The sequence below is a fragment of the Onychomys torridus genome, chromosome 15 (assembly GCF_903995425.1).
Source record: "Onychomys torridus chromosome 15, mOncTor1.1, whole genome shotgun sequence".
NCBI lineage: Eukaryota > Metazoa > Chordata > Mammalia > Rodentia > Cricetidae > Onychomys > Onychomys torridus.
Window position 1 is genome coordinate 2,446,349 of NC_050457.1, and position 18,870 is coordinate 2,465,218.

The following is an 18,870-nucleotide window of genomic DNA, read 5'->3' on the forward strand; positions in this document are numbered from 1 at the left end:
TAATAAAATGTGAAGAGAAACCAGAGAAGAAGGACTTTCTTATTTGCACATGTGAAAAGTACTACCTATATTTCCTGACATTTCTACCTACTTGCATGACAAAGAAAGTTCTTTCCAAACTCTGGGTAGTGATGTTTTCATTCTGCTTCTCCCCTGCTGTGGTTTCTAGGAACCCAGCACTGAAGGAGGCCCAGTGATCCTTTGGACCTCTGGTGTCCACTTAGTGGGCTCCAAATTCCACTGGCTCTCCGGCGGTGACTTGAGTGCTGGGGAAAGCACCATTCGTTATCAGTACGTCGCTGTGCGGTCCCTGCTGACCTCATATTATAATGCTGTGTAAAAGTTTTCTTTACTGGAACAAACGTATTCCATTTGGATTATGTCACGAATTTCATCTGGAATAATAGGGCTTTCAATAGCATCTGTATGTCCCCTCTTCTCACATCACCTGTCTGGTGGACTGAGAACTCCTCCTCCCTGAAAATGGATCCATTTACAGTCAATAACAGGGTGGCTAATGTTCGTTCTTGGGAAAACTGAAATGTGTGCCTTTCATCCTATTATACTGATCCACCAGCCTCAGATTATCTGATTTTGCAGCTTCTCATTTTCTCCAGTATCTTAATGCTATTATTAACAAGAATTCTGTTGCTAATGGTTTTGGAAAATAATATGTGCTTTCAGCCACTGCCTGTATTTCTATGGTTTCATCTGATTTAGCTGGAGTTTGATATTTTTTCTAAAGGCTGCTTGTTGGAGATCAATGTGAGGAGCCCTAATATTTCTCTAGATCGATTTCCAGTGTCCTACATTTTACTAGAAGACAATGGGATTAATATTTTGTCTACGAGACAGTAAGCAAAAGTGTTTTTAAAGATGTAATCTATAATCTACATTCTTTATTGCTAATAGATATATTTGCATAAATATATACTTTATATATACATGTATACACATACACACATTTAATTTTAGAATGAAATTTAGAATACCTTGTGTATGTTTTAAATAACTAGTTATTTTTTTAAGAAATAATGAAAAATTCTAAACACAAATTTATATTTTAGAGTAAATTATAGGACTATACCCCTTCAGGTTTTTATTCCATTTCTTTTATATTCTTTTGCACATATTTCCTTTTTAGAGGTTGATTTTTAGATAGCTTTGTCAAACAAAATACTGTAATTTTTATAGAATATCATAATTGTTCTTTATTTATAAACTTAAAATATTTATTGTTTTGAAAAATGTCTTTATTTATTTTCAGTTAAATCCAGGTATATCTAGGATGATTGAAATTTCACTCTTTTAAAACAATTTCTTTTCATAAGTGATTGTGTTGGGTCCTGAAACATAAATAAAAACACTGGACAGTTTCTGGCCTTGGGGAAAATATTTTTGTATTTCTGAAAATGTCTCTGAAGAACTTCTATCAAGATCTAGAGGGAGAGCTTAGTTTGTGCAACTTTGCCTCTCAAGTGTGAGAACTCAAGTCCCATCAGAACCGGTGCTGAGCGTGGCAGCACAGGTTTAAAATCCCACTCTGGGGAGGCAGAAACAGGAAGAACCTAGGAAGCTTGCTAGCCGCCAGCCTGGCCTAGAGCTGCAGACTGACTTGACTGTCTCAAAGAAGGCCAGCAACATTCCTGAGGCTGGTTTGACTCTGGCCTCCACATTCATGCACACCTGCACACACATGAGCACACACACATAACTGCAAACACAAACATGCATACACACATGGACATATGCACACATATATACACACACATAAAAAGTAAACTTCTACTGTTTATTCTTCCAACAAGGTTTCTTTTGCTCGTGGTAATTGCATGAGATGCCCCCTTTCAAGTTTTCCCCACCTGTACTGTATTTTTTCCAGAATAGCATAAAAAGGAAAGGAATGGGTTTCTTTATGACGTTTTTCATAGTGTGTGCGTGTGTGCGTGTGTGTGTGTGTGTGTGTGTGTACATGCGTGCGTGCGTATGCATACTCTGGTCTTAGCCACCCTCCTTTCCTACTGCTCCCAAAAAAATGGCCACATGGAGGAGGTTAACATATGAAATGCTGTGATAAAATCCATTACTTTGTACACTAGCCTAAAAATCAATTTTAAAAATTTGAACATTGATGAAGTAGAATTTTATTGAAAGTTATTTGTGTTTTTACATACTTTCTAGGATTATAACCTACCTATAGTCATACAGAGAGAATAATTTTCCAACACAAAGGAATCTGTTTGTTGTTTTGAGATTGTGCCTTGCTGTGATGTCCAGACTAACACTGAACTTGAATTCACAATCCTTTTGCCAACATCTCCAGAGTCCAGGGATTCATAGGCTTGTACCACCTACCCCAGCAAATGATAATTATTTTATTTTTATTTTAAAAGTGATTATTTGAATTGTGATTATTCTTATCATAGTTATTCGCAGTGTTAGGTGTTCATCTCCACCCACTGTGCGTGCTCAGTAGGACCCTGGACTGTTCCTTACTTTCAGAATTGGGTGTGGTCCTCAGGTGGTTTCCTTTAGCCCTCAAATGGGTTTTGTGGATATTTAACCACAGAGAATTTTGGAGGATTTAGGATACATTCACCAATTTTCAATATTGTCTCTGAAAACATTCTGTGATAACATTAAAAGCAACAGTTAACAAAGGGAAAAGAGTACTATCAAAATCAGTCACCACCTCACAATGAAAAGTCTACCAGCGGAAGAAAAAGGCACACAGTAGGCCTACTCAAGTCATCACGAAAGTGTGCGCCAATGGCTCCCTTCCTCAAAAATTTCAAAAATGAGTAGATTGGTTGGTAAATTGGCTGATGTTTCCTGGACAAAAACATTTGCAAAATATTCAATTTTAAAAGTTTTCACTTTATTATAAAAGTAAATAATATGAGCTAAAAATTAAAATAAAGTACAGAATTTCATGCTTCATTTTAGCAAAGAGATTATTAAAATACTAGAGAAAGAATAGCCACCTAACCCTTACTATAACTTGATCAATTCTCCTTGATGATAGTATTGCTCTAAGTGAAAATTTTATTTTTTCCCTTGTAATATCGATATTTTAGTTAGCATTAATGTTTTCTGTGCATATCATATCCAAGCTCATCACATAAACAAAGCAATGATTATTAATTCAAACAGCAATGGTTGACAGGGTAGGTCAAATGTAGTTCCTTGTGTATAATCATGCGTGCCTAAACTTCACTGAAAGCAAGACAATTTCATTGTGATTTAAATAATCAATTAAATAAACCAATACTTTAATAAGTAATAAATGCTAAATTGGCTTGATTTGGGAAGGCTGATACCTCATTCTATGCAGATGAAGTTTTCTGAGCAGGTGATTAGAAGAAGAATAAACTAATAGCATTGAAAGAGGAGTCAAAGGGAATAATAATGAACAATACAAAAGGAGTTTCTGCTTGAAGATGTCCTGTCCTGGTCTGGTTAATGTGAGGAAGTCTAGGAGGCACAGTGGTAGAGTTCCTGAGGTAAAGTGTGGTGATTAGGACACAAGTCCTGTGAGATAGTGTGGAGGAAATAAGTAAGTTTGGGGAAATGCAATTTCATCCTTTGTGTTTAATTTTGTTTTAATTGGCCTTTCACAAATGAGTTTATCACAGAATTATTTTCTCCATAAATTAAGAACCCTCACAATGCCCCTTGGGAGAATTCTGGTCTAAGAGTGGTAGGAAATAAGGACTACTAATTAATGAGCCTCCTCAGTAATCATTGCTTCTTTGGGACAAAAATGATTAGATTTAGGTCATACATATTATTTGGCCCTCTTTAATAAGTTATAGAGTCATTGAATTAAAATGGACTTGCTTTTAATAATGTTGTATGTCTACAATACAAGGTCCTTGTAACTGCTGGTTCTGAAAGTAAATCCTCTTCATGGAGAAGCCACAAGTCCTACATGATTTTAGACAAATGACATTCAAGTTATAGTGTTTCCACTCTTGAAGATGTTTCTTATGGTGCTTCTTTGCTTATTCTATAAATTTTGGAATATCTTAAACTTAGATTTGAACCAGATAAAGGCTTCTAACTATGATTAATTCCAAATCACACTATTGAGTAGCTTTGCCTAATGAAACATTAGAAAGGATTCTTAAAGAATATGGAAGTTGTTTTTAAAGTATGTGAGGTCCAAAAGGAACTTAGGACTTTAAAAGGTTACTAGCCCTTTATTTGCATAAATAAAGCTTAAAAGAAAGTTCTAGTGGTGTCTAAGATAGGACACCCAAGCTTAAACTAGGAGCCCAGGCCCCTGTGAGAGGACTGTTTCTATTACCAAACAAGGTACACAACTCCCCTAGGATGTCCAAGGTTGACCTCTAGTTTCCACATACACAAATGCATAAATACACATCAACAGCCTGGTAGGGAATTGGTCAACAACTATAAGGGACATGCTATATTCATCTTTTCTGTTTTTGGAACATAAATTTCTTTTAGAACTTTATTGTTACGTATGCTGCTTGTATACCTTATGTAATTGTGCATCTTTCTAAAACAATCACAGGTAGAAGAAGATGAGCGATTTAGAGACATTTTCAAATGTAGGATGATGTTTAATGTGGGGATGAATATAGAATTTCTGTAGGAAGTTACAGATATTTTTGCTTTTTAGGAATAGGACTCAATTCAGTTGTAATTTATAGATAGATTTACCTGCAAAGATAAAAATATAGTTTTGGCTAGTCCTTGCTGAAAGTCTATGTTTTGTGGGTTGAAGTTTGATGTCAGTGTCTTAGCTTTTTCACTGAAGTGAAATGGATTACCTGTAAAAGACTACGTTTTGGAAACCTTCCTTCTAAACCCATGTGATGAGAGCAATCTGTGTTCCACACAGACTCATCAGCTCTCTTCATTTTCTGATTATCACCCTTCATGTTTTTCTACTAACATCAACAAATGCTTATTACAGTGAGATTATGAATTTTCTAATTACAATTAATCCTTTTAAATATGTTTCCCTAAATGGAATTAAGAGAAGAAAGATTCTTTAAATCCTTGAACATATAGAGAGAAATACCACCTTGTGATACATTTCTAATAGAAAAGCAACAAATTGAAATTAAAGATGCCTAGTAAGGAAACTATTCTTTCTACTCATAAATGTATCCTGTTTTCAATTGTAATTAAATGGAAGTATGATTTGACTGGTAGTATAATTATGAGGAAAAACATCAAACTTTAAGTTGTTATTTGTATGTATAAAATATATACCACAGTTATTCATACAAAAGTAAATTTTAAACATGGCTTTATGGATTATGTAGTTATATAGTTTTTACTCATTTGCCACATTGATTTGTTTCTTTTTAATGATATAAAAATAACATACAGAATAGTTGGAAGAGTTATATCTGATCTTTACATGTTTTTCTTTTATATTTTAAATTTCAGATTTATAAAGAAAACTGTCTGAATATCAGGAAATGTCCTGATTTTCTTGCTATCCAGGGTCCTCAGATGCACAAGCATTGTCATTTTACTACAAGTCTGCATGTTATGGCTCCTTGCTTACCTTTCTGTCTCTCTCCCTTCCCTCTTTCTAATTCTTTCTCAAAACTATTTTAATTTTGACTACATGGTAGACATTTATTCATATATTCTGCAGAATATATTATCTCAAATCGAAAGTATCTTTTTTATAACTATAGTTCAATATTTAAGTTCAATATTTAATTAAGAAGCATGTGAGAAGAGTAGTGGGTTGTAGATATTGCTAGCATGATGTTCCTTATAGTAAAGTAAAATGTTGATCAAATAATGATCTCAGTTCCTATGTCTTTGGGATTTTTCTACACTCTAATATTTCTGAGGCTTGGTTTTCTGGCACAAATATTTTTGAAAGGTACTGACAATCTATTTTGTAGACTGTTCCTTCATTTGAGTTTGTCTAATGTTTCCTCATAATCAGAGTCAAATTATGCTAGACTTTAAAAATTGCAGTTTTATAAGATGTCAATTTTATAACAAATCACATTCCTGTTTATAACTCTGAGTCAAGCTAATTATTTGTCATAATTGCATCAAAGATGATATTTATCTCTAGCTTCTTGGAAGAAATGATTCTCCTAGGAGGTTTTTATATGTATTTTGTAATGAACAAGCTTCTCTAAATTATGAAGCTCTTGTCAATATTATGGCACAGAAGATCAAATAAATTGTTCTGAAATTTTCCAAAGAAATCAATAAAATGTGAAACAGTGTCTATCTTTTCTTCACAGTTAGCCCTGCATGCCCACAGAAGCGAAGACACTCTTCTCTATCCTTAGATGAACTCAAATTCTTAGCGCAGCTAACAGAATCCTTTTTGAAGCTGGAAAACAACATTCAGCATCTGTTTGAAGAAATGTTTGTATTGCTTAAGATGCCCAGGAATTCTCCAGGTACTGTGCTCTTTAGATAATCATGCATAGACAGTTTTTCTCTGATAGCCCCCTGCCACTTTTAATCTGTACCATTATTTGAATGAAGTACTTGGTGAAGTTATGTAGATTAACATTCAGCATGACACACAGTGTGGATTGTTTTTTATTGTTACACTCTGAGAGTCTTTAATTCTAATGGGAAAAAAATCCTGAATTTGTTTTGGATAATTGCTCTTAGATAAAATTGTGTCTTTTTTTTTTTCAAAGAACCACAGGCTGGCCTGTTGAAAGACTAAATAGACTGGTGGAGGAGCACCTGTGCTCTGGCTGCAAGCAGCCAGCTGACCTCCTCCAGCTGTGTTCCTAGTGTCAGTAGGCCAGAGCTCTGTCACCCTTCCAGCAGTCTCAGAGGAATACACTAGTTCTCTCTTTGTAGGGCCAGATACTTCATATTCCAATGTCTAAAATGGAGCTGTGAAAATTAAATGACCTGGCATACTAGGTCCTACATAAGATATTTAAAAGGTATAATCACCAATCAATAAATGTGAGTTATTATAAATATTCATTGTAATTTTATACTATGTTATTCTAAGTTATTTAAAAATAAAATCTCTTTGAAGACCATTTTACCATGTAGGTTGAAATATTTCTGACAATAAGAGTAGAAGTCAAAGGCAATGGCCAAGATACACTCTTTGTTATCTTGTGTGTACTTTTATACACTCTTTGTTGTCTTGTGTGTACTTTTATACACTCTTAGTTATCTTGTGTGTACTTTTATACACTCTTTGTTGTCTTGGGTGTATTTTTAAGGGTTTTCATTTTATTCCCAATGATGTATGACTTTCTCTTTCACATACTACCATGTGGCATGCTGAGGAAGTGGCTACATCTTCCAAACAAATTGAGGGAAGCAGGGGTTAACCATCCACCTTTTTAACATACAAACTCCATATCTAAAAAAATAAATCTTTAGCCTCTCTATATATAATTTTGTATTTTTTTATTTACTTTGACTTATATATTAGAAAAGATAGTAACTGGGGGTTGAAGTTTGTTTTATGTTTAGCATAGTTAAATGGCTTTCTGACTTTCAAGTTAGCTTTAGGTAGCACTGTTATAAAGTAAGTAATATAGATTTGTTCATTTCTATTACTGTAACGAACTTTCTGAGCCTGGATAATTTAGAAAGGAATGGGTTTATTTACCTCCTAGTTTTGGAGAAAGTCCAAAATGTATGCTGACTCAAGTGAGGACTCGCCCAAGGATGGTGCCGCTAGTACCCACCCAGTGCCTTCTCCTTCTTCAGTGTCTTCCACTATTTTACTGCCATCTGGGAGGCTAAACTCTAACACAAGAACTCTTGTGGGACATACTCCAATTACACCTAACCCATAACCACCACTTTACCAACTTTCAGCTCATTAAAAATACAAGGGAGGAGTCCAGACTTCTCATGCTAGCAATAATGGAAGACAGGAAATGCTTTAAGCAAAAGACAAACAGGAAATGTAGACTTAATTAGGAGATAATGAGAGCATTAATTGGTTATCTAAATGGAGTTGATTTAGATCAGAAATTTTTGAGCACTAAGACTTTCAAATTATGGGTGATATGTTAAGGCCTCAAAGAATTGATATTAGCTACTGGCACTCATCCATCATGACCAGCCAAGATAATGCTTCCTCACTTTCCCATATTCAGTTCTCTTCAGAAGTAAAGACATAGAGTGAATTCCAGAACATCAAGGTCTCTCTCCACCATCTTGTTTTCATCCTAGTACAGCCCTTGACAATATGTCTCAATTATGAGAGAGAACTTTGTCCTTAAATGCAGCATGCCTAATATTGTTTGAGGAATATGCTAAGGATATAAAATTGAAATAGACAAGAATTGAAGAGAAGATGTTAGCTGTTGATTTTAGAAAAAAAAGAAAGGCTTATTCCACCTCATTAGGTTAGGATTTAGCCTTGGTGAGGCTTCTACACTCTGTACACTCAAGAGCAGACATTATGATTGTTATAAAAAAAAAATCTGTAATCACATCACAATATACAGTTACTGCTAACCCATATTTGTGTGTTATTAAATTCAATATTTACAAGTAATTTTTGAGTGACAGGTATAAGAAATACCTCAGTAGTATAGCATCTCTTTTTGATAGGTGTATTCTTTAATTTTTCAAAATATTTATTGTGCTGCAACAATATTTTTAATAATTCCCTAATACTTAAAATAATGTCTGCTGTCAGAATACTGTTAATGCAGATTTGCTGATTAAAATCATATTAAAATTTCTCTAACTTACTCTAATTTCACTTCATACTGATGATCTAGAAATGTTGTTAAACAATAAACTAAAAAGTTTATGCATATTTTTTTTGTGTGTGTGTGTGTGTGTGTGTGTGTGTGTGTGTGTATACATTTGGAAATAGGAAAACAACTTGCAAAAACTGATTCTTTCCACCATGTCAGTTCCAGGGATTGAACTCAGGTTTGTCAGACTTGGTAGCAAGCACCCCCACCCTTGAGCCATCCTACAGGTCCTTGCAATATATGCATTCTTTGATGTTGAAATTCATGGGTTTGGGTTTTGGTCTTGGTTTTGTTTTGTGTAAGAAAACCAAGATTGCTTTGATCCTACACAGCTTTATATAAATGACTTTAAAGAATGATCATGAAGGAAATTGTTGGGGAAAAAATCTTATGTTTCTTTTAGTATGTCAGTGTTAATCAGTTCTTATCAAAAGCTTTGGTGTCTCAAATTAGTAGGGAAAAGATACCCTGAACTGAATGATTATAGAAAGCAAAGGGGACCTAGCTGTACATGTTTTTCTAGAAATTCTTTCTGGGATAATGAAGGGAAAGAGAGCAAACCAGGTGGCTTCCTGGGTATTTGTTTTCATTGGGGCATATTTTGTTAGCTTGAAAACAGGACCTTATATGACTATATGATCTAAACAATCCAAAGAAAGTAAAGGGTTTTCCCCATTGCCCAGATGTTTTAAAAATATCCACGTGCTTAACATCAATACAGAAAACATAAAGATAATTAACCAAACATTTGACTTTCTACTTTAATGTTTACTATTATATTAGACTCAGCCAAATTGGCAGTTCTCTTAGTAATCAGAATATGAACAAGAGAGTTTGTAGAGACAAGAGAAATCTTCTTTGAGAAAGGAAATTTAGTTTGTTTTTGTTTGGTCGGATTTGATGGTTTTCTGACTTCATCGTTTAAAAAGTGATTGACTGAACAGATGCCATACTGCATCTCTTTTGTGTGGTTGTGTTTTTTGGACTTGCTTTAGGTTTGATTTTGGGGGGCCATTTCTGATGCTTCTTCAGAATAAAGTAGTTCTCAGGCAGTTCCTCAGTTTTTCCAAAGGTGGCATCTGAGATTTATCTAAACCAAGAGGCCTCTTGGCCTGCGCTTCTCTTTAGCACCAGCAAGGACAAAGCGCAATGGCTGTTTCAATTGGATGTGAGAAGAACACTTAGGGCCTGTCTCAGAAGAATCAAAGATTTCAGATCTTCTGAAAGATTGTTTGTACTCTTAGGGGGTCTTAAGAGGGGTCAAATGGCTTCTAAGAGTTCCTTAGCTAGATGGTTAAGGGATTGTATTAGGGAGGCGTATGTAGTTAAGGTAAAGAGGCTCCTAGGGCTTCTAAAGCTCGTTACTCTAGGACTTTAGCTGTTTCTTGGGCAGAGAGGTCGAAGGCTTCCACATTGGAAATTTGCAAGGTGGCCACCTGGGCTTCTCTTCATACTTTGTTATGGTATTATCTCTTGGATGTAGTCTCTTCTACAGATTCAGCTTTTGGTGGGAGGTTGCTTGTGAGCCAGAAAAGAACAGTGAAGAAAAGAAAGACTTGCACTTCCCACTCGGAGCTGCCAACAAGGCAAGTTGCTTTGAAGTGCACACAATGGGAACCTATGAAGACCAATTTGGGTGTGAAAGTGGATGTCATAGGGAAGTCCTGCCAACCTCCAGTCCCTGTGAAAGAGAGAAAAGCAGCAGCGTGCAAAGTAGCCAGAAGTGTAAAATAACCACAGAGAACTCTGTAGGGGAAGCTGGTGAGCAGCTGGCCCTCTTGTGACCCTCTGTGCTCTTCTGAGGTTCTGAAGCCAGACTTAGAGAGGCCACTGTAGATTTCATGCAAATAGCTGTTTTTAAAGGCTGTGCCAAAAGTAGACAAAGTGTGTACAGAGTTTTCAATATATTTTAAGTATGTGCAATAATCCCCAATTGTTCAAAGAACTCATAGAATTTTATTTTGTCAAGTTTTGAAACTGACCAATTGAATTACAAATAAATATAAAAATGCAGCAAAATATCCATGAAATATTTTATTAGTGTGTAGCCAGTGTTATTAATCCTGCCTAAAAAATGACCACTTTTCCTTTTGCTCTTAAAGTTAAACTTCTTAAAAGTCTTCTAATTTGGGGGTATTATACTTTATATTATATTAAACTAATATAAGTACTTGAAAGTTACTCATTCTGGAGTTATGAACCAGCAAGAAAAGGCTTAGGAATATTGTCTTTGTTTTACTCGTCTTGAAGGTTAGCAGGTGGTTTCTACCATCTGGGCACTTTGTTTATTGAATAATGAATGTATTTGGGGAGAGAAATGTTAAATAGAAGGTAGTCAACTTGTTCTCTAAGACTTACACTCTAGCTCTACAATGTCAGATAGTTACTTCCAGAGATAGATCTGAAAAGACTATGCTTCAAGGGTAAATACCTCTTAAAACTAGTTAGCTTTATGAACTTCTGTATTCAGATACATTGGTTTTGAATAGTACTATATGCATACCGTAAAGCTTTTGAACAAACCAAAGGGACATATAGTCAGGATGAAACTGCATCTTTTTTCTACTTGTCTACTTTCTGGAAACAACTATTTCCACACATGTTCCTATATTAAAATAAAAAATGATTGTCATTCTATACAAAGGTTCTGTTCATTAATAATTAGGAAAATGCAGAAATATTTCCTGGTCAAAGAAAAGGAAACAAATTCGAAGTCATTAATTCTAAAAGAACCAACTGGGACTAGAGAGATTACTCAGTCATTAAGAGCACTTGCTGCTCTTCCAGAAGACCTAGGTTAAGTTCCCAGTACCCAGATTGATCAGCTCATAACTGCTTGTAACTCTAGTTCTAGAGAATCCAATGACCTCTTCTAGCTTTGGCAGGCTGCACATGTGTATGGTGCACATACATATGCTATAAAACACACACATGCACATCAAAAGAATAAATCTTAAGAAAAAGAAGAGTCATCATTCTAGATGTGATTAACATGTTCAGGTTCAAGCAGATTAAGATAACGCTGTAGAAAAGCTGCACACTCAGTAGCTGCACACACAGTAGCTACACACACAGTAGACACACTCAGTAGATGCACTCACAGTAGATGCACACACAGTAGCTGCACATTCAGTAGATGCACACTCAGTAGATGCACACACACACACACACAGTAGATGCACACTCAGTAGCTGAACACATAGTAGATGCACACACACTCAGTAGATGCACACACAGTAGCTGCACACACAGTAGATGATGCACACACATACAGTAGATGCACACACAGTAGATGCACACTCAGTAGATGCACATACACAGTAGATGCACACACACACAGTAGATGCACACACAGTAGCTGCACACACACACAGTAGATGCACACACAGTAGATGCACACTCAGTAGATGTACACAGAGTAGATACACACACAGTAGATGCACACTCAGTAGATGCACACACAGTAGCTGCACACACAGTAGACACACTCAGTAGATGCACACACATGAACATAGAAATACACGACTACACAGGGAACATATGCAGTAAGATGGTGATTGTTGCCAATATTAAAATGATGCAGGCATATACAAGATATAGATCTCCTATAAATATACAGCTTGATGAGGTCTATATGCTAATCATATTCATATTTGCTACACATGATGAAGAGTTTTCCATTGTTGTGCATAATTTAATTAGGTATTCATTGACGAAAATTTAGCATTCTCTACTTCATTTGTTAGCATGATGGTATGGCAAATTTTCTTGGACTCTGGCAAACTTTCTTGGGACTACTCTATCAGGAAGTTAAGTTTTTTATGTTGAATTGTTAAAATAAATAGTCATGTTCACAAAGAAGATGAAAAGACACAAACTAAAAATAAGAGTTGCAAAAAGCATGTATGATAACGGATTCATATCTAAATATACAAAGAACCTTTAAAATTCAACAAGACAACAGACAACCTGATTTTAAAATACATAAAATATCTGAGTAGACATCTCACCAAAGAGGACAGATGGTGACTAAGCATATGAAAAAAAGTTGCAAAAAATAGTACATCACCATGGGAATGCAAATTAAAATGAGATATTACTGTACACCTATTAGCATGGCAAAAATCCAAAGAATGCTAAAAATACTACTTTCTGGCAAGTATGTAGCCCAAAAGTAACTCTGCTCATTGCTGTTAGGAATGTAAAATGATAGAGCATCTTTGCTAGTCAGTTTGGCACCGTGTTACAAAGCTAAACATAGTCTTACCATATGATCGAGTAATTGCACTTCCAGGTGTTTATCCAAATGAGTTGAAAACTTATGTCCATACAAAAACCTGCCTATGAATGTTTATAGCAGCTTTATTCATAATTACCAGAATTGGGAAGAAACTAAGATGTTCCTCAGTAGGTGAGTCAATAAACAATCTGTAGTATATCAATATAATGGAATATTATTCATCAATAAAAATAATATTCTCAAGCCATGAAATGATATGGAGGAACCAAGAATGCGTATTATTAAGTGAAAGAAGGCAATCTAAAAAGATTATATACTGTACGATTCCAACTATGTAGTATTAGCAAAGGACAAAACCACAGAAACATTGAAATTGCCAGGGAAGGGGGAAAGGAATGCTACATAGGTTATACAGGGGGGTTAGAACAGTAAAATATTCCATATGACACATTCATGATAGAGACATGAACTCATGTACTTGACAGTGTCCATAGAATTATATAACACAAAGGGTAAATCCTAAGGGAAACTGTAAACATATGTAATAATGTTTTAGTATCAGTTTATCAGTTGCACAAATGTACAACATCATTATAAGATGTTAAACATAGGAGAACTTGAGGCTGGAGAGCTGGCTCAGTGATTAAGAGTACTTGCTGCTCTTGCAGAGATCCAATATGTCCTTCAAGGGCAGACCTCTGTGACCTAACTTTCTTCCACGACAACCCATCTGATGGAAGCTAGGGACCAAGGCTTTACCCTACAGGTCGTTTGAGGGACACTTACCCAAACGGAAGCAGAGGTGTTAATACCTAAGCAGGCATTCCTTTAGTATATTCAGAATACACAAGTGTTACTTCTTTATGGACATTCTATTCCCTAGAATATATTTACACTTAAATTCATAGAACCACATTCAAGAGGAAAACGGCACCTATGTACTAAATGAATTTATTGGTTAGACTCTACTGAGAAAGTCACCAATGTGGTTTGCTTAGAGAATACAGAGACTCTAATTCTTTTTTGTTTGTTTGTTTGTTTTAAAGATTTATTTATTTATTATGTATACAGAAGAGGGCGCCAGATCTCATTACAGATGGTTGTGAGCCACCATGTGGTTGCTGGGAATGGAACTCAAGACCTCCAGAAGAGCAGTTGGTGATCTTAACCTCTGAGCCATCTCTCCAGCCCTGTTTGTTTTTGTCAAGACAGGGTTTTTCTGTGTAGTTTTGGTGCCTGTCCTGGGTCTCACTCTGTAGACCAGGCTGGCCTCAAACTCACACAGTTCCACCTGGCTCTGCCTCCCAAGTGCTGGGATTAAAGGCATGCACCACCACCGCCGCCACCTGGCTGAGAATCTAATTCTTAAAGTTCCTTGAAGGCTGGTAAAAAAAGAAAGAAAGAAAGAAAGAAAGAAAGAAAGAAAGAAAGAAAGAAGGAAGGAAGGAAGGAAGGAAGGAAGGAAGGAAGGAAGGAAGGAAGGAAGGAAGAAAGAAGAAGAAGAAAGAAAGAAAGAAAGAAAGAAAGAAAGAAAGAAAGAAAATGGGATTTTAGTATGTAATTTATCATCCCAAACTAACTCCAAGCCACAAAAAGGTAAATGCTAAATTATTTATTTAATGCAATCTTGATGGAAAAGTGGTAAGTTTTCTTCTTGAATTTATTTACTACATTTTGAAGTTCTTCTCTCCCACCATGAAAAGAGTTCCTTCATTATAAAACTTAACATTGCAAAAATAATTACATTTTAAGAGTTAGTGATTATGTTTCTCCATGTCTGTCCCAGGTTTTTGTTTTTCAAATTAACCATTGTTAATAATTACTAAAAGCATACTTACTCTCCTGATCTACTGTTGTCTTTCTAGGCATTTTGTTCCCTGATGATGATGGTGGTGGTGGTGGTGGTGGTGGTGGTGGTGGTGGTGGTGGTGGTGTGTGTGTGTGTGTGTGTGTATGTTCATTGTGCAGATACATGTGCATGTTTTTATGTGCAAGTGGAGGTTACAAGTCAGCATTGGGCACCTTTCTCAATTTCTCTCCAACTTTTTAAAATTTTGCATTTGTGTTTGTGTGTCTTTGTGTGTGCCTGTATGTGTGGATGTGTGTGTGCCACAGCACACATATGGAAATCAGAGATGACTTTCAGGAGTTCTTTATGTCTATGATTTAGGTCATGGGAATCAAACTTAGGCCATCAGGCAGGCACCTTTATTTGCTCAGCCATTTTGCAGAACTGTCAGATTATTGAATCTGGCACATGTCAGTTGAACTATACTAGTTGGTCAGAAAGCCCCTAGGGTCCTGTGTGTCTGCCTCCCAGTGCTGAGATTGTAGTCAAGAGTCCCTGGTTGCACATGGATGGTTGGGATCAAAGTGAAGTCTTCATTCTTGTGCAGCAAGCTCTTTATAAATTGAGCTGTTTTCCCAGCCCTTCTTTTGAGAAAATGTTAGTATTTTATGTAACCCTGCCAGTTTTAGGTGTACTACTCTAAACTGTTATTTCTGTGCAGCCCAAGCTGACTTTAGACTCATGAAGTGTTTCCAGTCTGTTCCACCAGACCAGACAGAATTTAACTTTTGAAATTAACAAAGAAGTTAACATTTATTTTCTACTCATATGTCGTCCTGTATTGTCAACATGAGTGTAGAGGAAGGATCTTTATTCTGCAGATTACACATGCATGTATGCCAAATATGAATATAATTGCAATCATATAGATTTCATCAAGTTGTGTACTTAAAATATATTGTCTCTATCTTGTATATGCCTGCATAATTGTAATACTGCCCCCATCCTGTATCTTACTGAGTATATTCCCTATGTATGCACATATGTATATGTTTGTGTATGTATCTACTATGTATTGCTCTTCTATGTAGTTAGTACGTTAATCACATCTAGAATAGTTGGTTCTTTTGAAAAAAGATTTAATATGTATGTGTGTGTGTGTGTGTGTGTGTGTGTGTGTGTGTGCCAGAGTATATGTGTGTGCATTACATGCAGTCAGTGCCTGCAAAGGACAGAAACAGGCATCAGATTCCCTGGAAGTGGAGTTATAGTTAGTTTTGAACTTCCTGAAGTACTGGGAACAGTCCTGGATCTTCTAAAAGAGCAACAAGTGCTCTGAATGACTTACCTATCCCTCCAAACCCAGTTTGTTCTTTTTAAATTAATGCTTTTGCATTTGTTTCCTTCTCTTTGCTTAGGAATATTGGAAAAACCTGGAGGCAAAGCCATGGTAGAGAAATGTATGTCAAATGAAACCAATGTTCCTCCAGAGCCATTATTACCAGTCAAAGAGGTGAGACTTTTTATTCACATACAACAAGTTTACATTTCTGTCAGTCTATCGTGAATCAAAATATCTGAGTTTTCCCTTTGCTCCCAAATAATCTTGATTGAAATTTCCTCAGAAGTTGTAGGCAAAAATACAGAAGTCTTATCATCAAGTAACTAAACAACAGATGCTGACAAGGGTGTTGGGAAATAATCCTTATACACTGTTGGTGGGAGTGTACATTAGGCCAGTCACAATGAAGATCAGTGTGGAGTGAACAGCTAAACCTAAGCATGAGACCTTCCTGTGCCACTCCTGGCTATATACAAGGAGGAATCTAAGTCACCACACAGTAGGGACAGCTACTTACTCATTTCATTATGTCTCCATTAGCAATTGCCAAGTTTTAGATTCATTCTAGGTAAAATGGATGGATGAAAAATGTAGAATATACACAGCAGATTTATTCATTAATAAAAAACAAAGTGACATGATGCATTGTGGATACAAAGCTGTTGAAATGAAACCTAGTCTGTTTGTTTGCTCAGTTTACTGTGTTTGTATATGGAACTAGAGATTATCACATTAAGTGAATAAGCAAGCCTCAGAAAGACAAATAGACGTGTCACTCAAAGCATGGATTCTAGACTAGACAAGACTAAGCAGAAGGGGGTCTAACTGGAGTAAAGGAGGACTAGCTAGAGGTGAGGGGTAAAAGAAAACATGAAAAGAGAATAACAATGAATTTGGATAAGTATGTGAAGATGTCATAACAAAACCCATTAATTTATACAAGTAATATAAGCTAACAAGTTAAAAATATTTCTAACAAAAATGAAGTTGGGTCATTGTTCTCTTGCACAATCAGGTTCATGAGAATGGTATAAAAACAGAAGTCAAGAAATTTTTGTTCCCATCTTGGCTTAGGATCTGTATTTTGAGAATGTGAACTATAGATAACCATTGAAAAGTGATAAAATGCCAATTTTCAAAGGAAAGACATGAAGGTTTGAAGGAATCTCTTTGTTTGCCTGTTCAGGATTCATTGCTGTGCTTCTACTCTGTTCTGTGTTGTAGGGAATCATGTCTACCAGGCTCTCATGCTTTCTGGATTGTGGGAATGTCTATGTAATTAAAGGTATTGATGGAACATTGGAGTGCAGAAGTTGCAGAGAAAGAAATTAAAATTCCCCATCCCCCAGCTCCTTTAGCCCATGGCAATGCTGGGACTCCTGGCCATGCCATATTCTGCATGTGATTGGAGTCCCACTGGGCAGCTGTGCCTTGATTTAGCCTCTGTTGACAGCCTTGATCTCCCAAAGCACAGCAACTTTTCTTGGCTTTTCCAGTCCTGAGTGAGATTGTGATTTGCTGCTGTGTTGTGCGTCACAGTTTGCTTGGCTTTGCCCTTCCTCTGTCACCTGGGTCGCTGCTAGTTCCCTGTGCTTCACTCATCCAAATACCCAACACAAGGAACTTCAGGAAAGAAAATGTATTTGTTTATGGGTTCAGATTTCATCCCAGAATGGGTGTAGGAGAAGTATGATAGCAGAAGCAGCTCAGTCCACATCAGCAGGAGCGTGTTCACATCATTATGACACACAAGAAGAAGACAGTGGGACAGGAAGCATCCCAAATCAATACAACCCAAGGATATTCCTTAGTGAGCTACTTCCTCTTACTATGCCCTACCCTCTAACATTTCAGCAGCCTCCCTAGAAAAGACCTGGGAGTGAGTGTGCAAGCTTGAGTTTGTAAAACACTGGTTCTCAACTCTCTGATGCTATGACCCTATAATTATTAGTCATAATGTAAATCTGATATGCAAAATATCTGATATTGAACCCCCAAAGTGGTTGTGACCCACAGGTTGAGAACCACTGCTGTAGAGTAACATTACCCATTCAAGCCATAACAGCAATCAGTTCCCTACATTAAACTCTTCCTTTTGAATTCCTTACATGGTTTCTGCTTTCTCAATTAATCCTGGGTAATATGCTGCCTAAATATTTTAAAAGTCCAAAGTCTGTATAATTTGTAACAGTTCCCAGCCTAGAAAGCAAGGGGTATGGTCAGGAATACTCTAAAGTGTATATAGTGCTTCAACAACAACAATAACAACAAGAAGAAAATCAAGCTCAGCATGAATCTAGCTTTATGTAATAGAAAATAAAGTTTAGTGATTCCAAACTGTTGTGCATTGAAAAGAAAGCCACTCAGTTCTTTCTTGTTTTCTTGGATTAACTAACAAATGTTCTTTATTTTAACTGTAATGTGTGTGATGCCAAATATCAGATGGGAAGAGAATAAGCAATCTTTCATGAAAACATAGACTTTTAAAAGGTGATGTCAGTGTGTAGAGGTTTGCAGTTTTCCTTGTATGAGTAGTGATTTATGTCTTTGTTTCTCATACTTGGGGGGGAATTCATATGGCCAGTATATTACAGTCACATATCAATTACCACAGGAAAAGATCATCCCTATGCAGGCAGAGAAAATAGCATAGACAGGGATAGGAACAGTGACTCCAGCCACAGCAATCGGTCACAATTTACCAAATATGTTCCTTGCATGATTGGAAGATTTTAATGAATATTTGTGCTCCAATAGAGATATAAGCAAGCAAACAAACCAG

At 36.2% G+C, this 18,870-nt stretch overlaps 1 protein-coding gene across 4 annotated transcripts in view; it reads left to right on the plus strand.

Moving 5' to 3' along the window:
• Kiaa0825 (KIAA0825 ortholog) overlaps window positions 1–18,870 on the plus strand; it is a 424,652-nt gene that overhangs the window by 92,345 nt on the left and 313,437 nt on the right. For all 4 annotated transcript variants that reach the window (XM_036206770.1, XM_036206767.1, XM_036206766.1 and 1 more), the window contains exons 5-6: window positions 6,255–6,416; window positions 16,165–16,259. In XM_036206770.1, the coding sequence (XP_036062663.1) occupies window positions 6,255–6,416; window positions 16,165–16,259 (257 nt within the window). The remainder of the gene's footprint in view (window positions 1–6,254; window positions 6,417–16,164; window positions 16,260–18,870) is intronic.